Here is a 7,605-nt window from a genome sequence, read left to right on the forward strand (position 1 = left end):
GTATTTCTTAAATGTCAGGATACATTCGTCAATAAACGTCAGGATTCGGGACATGGGCAGTAGATCTTTAAATTTAGCCACTCAGTGTTGTACTGCTCAGCAAGTACATGTGTGGTGTCTATTCTGAGATAGGGTTTATTTGTGAACAAAACTTGGGTTTCTATATAAACTGTGATGTACGAAAGTGTACTGTAGTTGTGTATTGACAGGTGGCCGTGTTCCCAGACAAACACCTGGGTCCTGATTGAGTGTTTTCAAAGTTAAGACAAAAATTGCTATGAATGTCAGACTCCAAACCTTTTACTAAAGGATGCGGGTGTGTGGGGGGGCGGGGATGTGTATTTGACGGGGTAGGGGATGTGGGGGTGGGGATGGGGATGGTGGGGGCGATGATGTGGATGGGTGGGGGTGGGGGATGTAGGGGCGGGGATGTGGATGGTGGGGGTGGGGGATATGGATGGTGGGGGCGATGATGTGGATGTGTGAGGAATATGGATGTGGGGGCGGGGATCTGGATGGAGGGGGTGGGAGATGTGGATGATAGGGCGGGGAGGTGGATGTCTTAGGGTAGGGGATTGTGGGGGCGGGGGGTGTAGGGGCGGGGATGTGGATGGTGGGGGCGATGATGTGGACGTGTGAGGAATATGGATGTGGGGGCGGGGATCTGGATGGAGGGGGTGGGAGATGTGGATGATAGGGCGGGGAGGTGGATGTCTTAGGGTAGGGGATTGTGGGGGCGGGGGGTGTAGGGGCGGGGATGTGGATGGTGGGGGCGATGATGTGGATGTGTGAAGAATATGGATGTGGGGGCGGGGATCTGGATGGAGGGGGTGGGAGATGTGGATGATAGAGCGGGGAGGTGGATGTGTTAGGGTAGGGGATGGTGGGGGCGGGGATCTGAATGGTGGTGGTGGTGGATGTGGATGGCGGGGGCGGGAATGTGGATGTGTGGGGGCTGGGGATGTGGATAATGGGGGCAGGGATGTGGATGTGTTGGGGTGGGGGTTGGGATGTGGATGGTGGGGGTGGGGGATATGGGGGCGTGGATGTGTGGGGGTGGGACATGTGGATGCATGAGGGTGGGGCATGGGGTTGGGGCATGCGGATGTACGGGGGTGGGGCATGTGGATGCATGACAATTTTAACCGTACAATAACAGTTATACTAGTATGCCACTAATCGTGTACATTTTTTGCCTGTTACCGTAGCACGATATGTAAAATGCTTCCATGGAACGGCGACGTCACAGAATGCTGGCATTGCGTTTAAACACCTTTTACTCCATCACTCAACAATAAATCATCATACCGTCACCATACCATCAAAACAGTATGCTCAATAGCATATGCCCAATAGCATATGTTCTCGCAGTCTGTTTTACTGACACAGATTCTATAAGGAGCACAAATATCGCAATGCCAATGACACATTTACAGCTCCTGATGCTGTGTCTGAGAATCTTTGATGTTTTTTTCATCAACTGATGCCAACCTGAACATTCTTCCAATCATCCATATGTGCTTCCCATTTATTCCACAACAGAAGCAGCACTGCCAGAGATCTTCAACCCACTCCAGCACATATACACGCGTCTAATAACGAGGTACCTGCATTGATGTTGCAGGTGACCAGCAGGCGGCGTGTGTGTTTGATGAGGGGGTAACACGCACTAAAAACCACGGTAACACTGGATGGGGCAACGTCATGGACGCGTGTGCGTGCGTGTGTGTGTGTGTGTGTGTGTGTGTGTGTGTGTGTGTGTGTGTGTGTGTGTGTGTGTGTGCGTGTGCGTGCGTGCGCGTGTGTGTGACTATGGTATAACATGAATGAGTATTTATCGTGAGTTGTATATTGTCCTGATAGTGAGATACAGCCGGTGAAGAATTGCAAAGATGGCTACCGTGGCCATCCGTAATCACCAGAACACTTTTACGGGTGAAACTTTCCTGTACGTAAAAAATAGAATTAAAGATGTAGATAAATGATAAAATACATAGTGTTCAATTGAAAAAAATGCTCGAACATTATTAATCTTAAACTTTAAAGGATAGGAACACCCATTGTTTAGATGTTTAGCTGTTTACTTGAATTAACCACTGTATTTTCAAATAATTTGCCAAATTGCCTCTGTATGTACTCTGCTGCCTTCCATTGTTTATCCTCGTTTATTTTGGCATATTGGCCTCCACTAGCCGTAACAAAGAATCTTCGTTCTAGTTCACTTATATCATTCACTTGTTGTGCAATATCCTTTTACATCATACACATTATCGATGGGTAATTTATCAATTGTGAGATGCGCTAAAAAACAAATAATGTTATCTCTCTTTTCCTATATGATACAGTGACACCTCGCTAAAACGGACTCCCCAAACCGGAAGATAACTGTGAACTTTTACATACAATCATTATTGGGTTATTCCTCTAACCCCCTCTGTCGTTAATCGTTAATCTGAACTATTTCAGTGGGAACTGTACCGATTAAGACAAATCATGTTCTTCACACAATCGTGTAAATGTAAGAGTATGGGTGACGCGCCACGTCACAAGACATTAAGCTTGCTGTTTGAATGTATGTGCTGTGTAGGAACATTTCACTATCGAAACTTGTTCGACGCATGCTTTAAGATGAAACTGAGACTGGGTGTTTTCGCTCAGTGGTGTTCGACGACGCATGCTTTAAGATGAAACTGAGACTGGGTGTTTTCGCTCAATGGTGAATATTAGTCACATCACAACGACTTGCATTGTAGTATGGAATACTGTAACGGACATTCTCGCGATCTCGCATTCTCGTGTTTTGGCATATTTAGCTCGTTTCCAAAGGTCGAGATCGCGAGATTGCGAGATCGCGAGAATGTCCCTTACAGTATTCCATATTGTAGTCATTTGTGTACGGGCGGAGTGTTCCTTCAGAAGGTATAATAACAATGATCGTGTTATATCTGTGTACAGACAACTGCTGATACCAACACTCTTGTAGACTTGTATCACCTTGTCACTCAACCTAGACCCGTGAAGATCCGGGGTAGAATAGGTCTTCAGCAACCCATGCTTGCCGTTAATGGCGAATATGGTGGTCAGGCTCGCTGACTTGGTTGATGCATGTCATGGTATCTCAACTGCTTGGATCGATGCTCATTATGTCAATCACTGGATTGTCTGGTCCAGACTCGATTGTTTACAGACCGCCGCTAGAATATTGCTGAGTGCGGCGTTAAACAACAAATAAACAAACAAACAAACAGACACTCTAATTATGTTTCTAGCTGTGTCAGCATTAGACCCGTGTTTTGGGGTTTCACATCAAGCAGCGCATTCCATCAAGCTGATACGGTTTTATCAAAGTAGTAGACGTCTATGACGTCACATCCGGATTTCTTATAATGTTACATGAAATAACTAGAAAACAGTTCCAAGAAGATTTATATATAATTTATGAAATCATTCATCACGCAATACATATCTGTCCTCTAAATTCATTTGCCTGATGCTGTCAGTAGAGCTGACTGGCTTGTTTATAATCGAGATTGGTTTTGTTTTCATAATATACATACGTTCCACAGTCTTGGTGCAGTACTTAGTTCCCATAAGCTTTAGACACTATTTATACACTCTACCTTCTCCAAGATACGGTCTGGATTAAGGTGTGTGAAATCATCTAAATACTGCGTGCTCCATTCCGCTTTTTCACCCCAGAAACACCGAATCTCTCTGCTCCTGTATACCTCTTCCATATGATAAGCTGACATTGAAGGTCAAGGCCACTTATGAAATTGGCAATAAAACCTCACGATTAACCTTACAAAGCGGAATGTTTACCGTAAATGATACAATTTCACCGAGGTCGAGGCCTGCATTCGAAAAAATATGAGTTGATTTTTTTTACTAAGATCAAGGTTACCAAGCGTTAATGATTTAACACTGGGTGTGGATCTGAGCAGAACGTGAAATTCATGTTTCATATGATAACTATGAATATTTGTTTCAACATATCTGCTTTTCAATTTGTCAAAATTTATATTCATGTACATGTTTTTTGTATGTATCCTGAATTATTTGATTAAATATATTCGATGAAGATAGTTCAGTTAAAGAGTTTGGTCCAACACTTTCCAACATGATTTGTTTGTTTGATGTTTAACGACGTGCTCCAGTCAATATTCCAGCTAGTTGACGCCGTTCTGACCAGACAAACCAGTGATTGATAATATGAGCAGCGTAACGCGGAAACGGGGTCCGATGACATACAATCAACCAAATCACCGAGCCTGACCACAGGGTCCATTTAGTGGACCCATACGATTCCATGGACTATGTCACAGGCCGTGGCTGTACAGGTTTTGGATACAGTTAGCGCTTGGGGAACAAAATGGCGCCCTACTGACAAGTTATTCGGCATTGAAGGAGAAAAGCGCTCTGATTGGTTAAAATGACTTCCGGTCAGAACTGAGTTTTCTAACCGGGAACCATGGGGACAAGACACAGGTATCGATAATGGCACAGAGGGTCTACCTGTTTGTCAACATGTTGCTCTAAGCACATTAACCAGCATCTCGAACTCACTTGGCAGCGGTTATGATAAACCCCCTGGCCCGCAGAATTATTTCGAATTCTGCTTCAGAGATTATCCTAGTTTCTTTCAATTTCCTTCCATGACGTATCCACCGGAACTGGAAATAAAACTGATTTCTATCGCCCAAGGCCCAAGGATACACAAGTTAATCTAATATTATACAGGACTCGGCACTTATGGAATATGACGCCATTCTCCCATATCCTTGGAGTTGACAGTTGAAGAATGCCTTTAGTACCAACGTTTTGTGACCTTGACATTCAAGAAGGCAGTTTCTAGTCGGGCTGTTATGTCGTTGATAACTGCTGTATTTAATAAATGTCTAAGACGGATTGCATCATTGCCAGAATTCATTTGTCGAGGATTAACATTCTCGATTGACAAAACTCTCTCATATTAAAATACAAACAGTGTTCGCGTTTCGGTTCTATTTATACATACATTTTCAATGGAAATGGCCTACGGTAATACACCTTCCAACGGCAGACAGGATGATCGTTTAATAAAGAGTCATTATCACGCATAAGACAAGTTGATCATTTTACAAGGATCCATTAACGCCTTTCTGTGATATGAGCCATGTCGGGGGCACTGTGCATCAGTGACAGAACGAGGTTTTTTTATGATAAATGTATCAAAAAACGTTGCTAATGTCTTAGTGTTACAGTGACTGCAAGGGAAGTGGCAGTCAAATTACTCTACAAGAAATTATAGATTTTATCCGAAAGGATTACGTATTAATGCCATCATCATTTATACTACATATTTTTTAACTCCATCTACACATGTAATGTCTCATTACATCATACTAGCCTTAGCTGATGGCGTTGAAAGAAACACAAGCGGCATGTGTTTAGGTGAAAGGATGCGTTGTTTACAACAAACATGGCGGATCATTAGATTGTTGGAGGGGCAGGGTGTCGGTGAACATGGAGAGTAGACACAACATGACTCACAAGAGCAGCATACTTCATAGCTAAGTTTCACGTTTGTGTTTCACGTTTGTGTTTCATGTTCGTGTCTCACGTGTGCGATTCATCTTTTTGTTGCACGTTTGGGTTTCACGTTCCAATTTCACGTTTTTGTTGCCCGTTTTGCTTTCACGTCGACGTTTCACGTTCGCTTCATTATACGTTTGTTTCACGTTCGTGTTTCACGTTCGCGTTTTACGTTTTTGTTGCCCGTTTTGCTTTCACGTCGACGTTTCAGGTTCGCTTCATTATACGTTTGTTTCACGTTCGTGTTTCACGTTCGCGTTTTACGTTTTTGTTGCACGTTTATGTTTCACGTTCGCGTTTCATGTTAGCTTTTCATAATATTGTTTCACGCTCGTGTTTCACATGTATGTTATTTACACCTTGCCTTCTTATTTGCATTGTAACAATGCCGGACGTAAGACGTATTTTTCATAGGGACACACAATTATTCAGTCTGTTAACATTATCGAGAATCATTCTTTCTTGAGTCGATCGGACTTTGGAAAAGAAATAAAATGGTTTAAAGACATGTTTTCATTGACTAAATGTTAGTCTATGGACAGAGGAGCTCGGTATATTCCATACGCGGAAAAGGGATGGGGTCTCTTCAGGTGTATAAGCATTAAATATACCAAAAACAGAGTCCACATATTTGTGCTTGACACAGCTCCTTTAAGCACACAACATCTTTCGCCGCCCAACGGCTCTTCTGGTGTAATTATACTGTTGTTGTGTCTCGCCTATGACTTCGTTAAGTTTTCATTACACCTGAACAGCCATTTGGTGGCGAAAGATCGTGCACATAGCTCGTGGACAAATGTGGATCAAACTTGCCACAACTGTTAATTGGTCCGAGCTTCGTTCACAAGTTTGTCGGACAGATTTAATGATGGAAAAAGAACAGGTGGGTCCATTGTTGCGTGGCAACAACGTCGTCTTACACACGGCTACGTACAGGCAGGGAGACTAAACAAGATCTATATAGACTCCCTGGTATAAGTAATAGGATACACATATATGTTTAAATTGGCTGTCCGTGTTTCATCATGTTTCTAACTATCTAACTATCCTACCCGTGCATCAGCCTTAACCCACTGTGCAGAAAGATAAACTGGTTGTGTTTTCCATATCAATATTTTGCCCGATTTCGATGTTCCGTTTGTCATTCTCGTGGCTTCCAGCAAATTGGTAAACGCCTGATATATGCATGATTCTGTTGATGCTGAACTGACATACCGGCACATACTGACTACTTTTCAAAGCGGCGTAAAACACTATGCACTCATCAACTGATCTGCAAAGGTTGACGGGTCAGCGCGAGGACTGCTGTATCGTGATCAGTCAGTGTCAGTCACAGTGATTGGTTTGAGGTAAGGTAAGGTGAGGTGAGGTGAGGTGAGGTGAGGTGAAATGGGGTTTAACGTCGCCTCCAATATTATTGCACTCATATAGGGACGTGCATGCACGTGTTTGTGTGTGGCTGTTTGTACTAGTCCGGACTGATGCCGATTTATAGTGCTAGCACTGAGATGCCATGCCGCAGTGTAGCATGAATACCCGACTCATGGTAACAACAACTACCATCTTTTAACGTCTTTTGGTATGACGCGGCCGGGGATCGAACCCCGGTCCTTCCGCTCTCCGGGCGGACGCTCTACCACTAGACCACGGATGCGGTCTTGGTTGGTTTGAGATGAAATTTAGACCACCGCTTTTATTTTTTTCGATTTTTAAAAAATTCTATTGTACTTTCAAGTATGAATTCAACGACATGTATATCAGCGTTTACTGTTTCAAAACACCTGATGTAATTTGGTGTTGAACATATCCTGTAGTACAAGTGTACGCAATATACAAAACAGCAAACAGAGACGACAGAAAAATTCGTAATTGGCAATATGTCAAGATTGTAATCCCATGGTGGCTGGTTGGTAGACGCTTACAGTCTCTGAAAATAAAGAACGTTTGATAGAAACAAGCATCTACATATAAATTGAAAAGGAGCCCCAGTGAGATGAGTAATTCAGATACCTGAACCTGGGGACAATCTAG

The 7,605-nt window shown here is 43.3% G+C and overlaps 1 protein-coding gene across 1 annotated transcript; it reads right to left on the minus strand.

Annotated features, from left to right (window-relative positions):
• Positions 1-303: 303 nt before the first annotated feature.
• LOC139451927 (uncharacterized) lies at positions 304-1,134 on the minus strand. Its single transcript, XM_071233211.1, has one exon. It carries the CDS (start codon positions 1,132-1,134, stop codon positions 304-306), a length of 831 nt encoding a protein of 276 aa, XP_071089312.1.
• Between the last annotated feature and the right edge of the window lie 6,471 nt (positions 1,135-7,605).

Source organism: Haliotis cracherodii, unplaced genomic scaffold (genome assembly GCF_022045235.1).
Source record: "Haliotis cracherodii isolate W230 unplaced genomic scaffold, xgHalCrac1.p SCAF_9, whole genome shotgun sequence".
NCBI classification, from domain to species: Eukaryota; Metazoa; Mollusca; class Gastropoda; order Lepetellida; family Haliotidae; genus Haliotis; species Haliotis cracherodii.

What these genes read in the sequence shown, in the direction of transcription:
- LOC139451927 (XM_071233211.1), bottom strand. Translation starts at nt 1,134, where the DNA reads ATGCATCCACATGCCCCACCCCCGTACATCCGCATGCCCCAACCCCAT.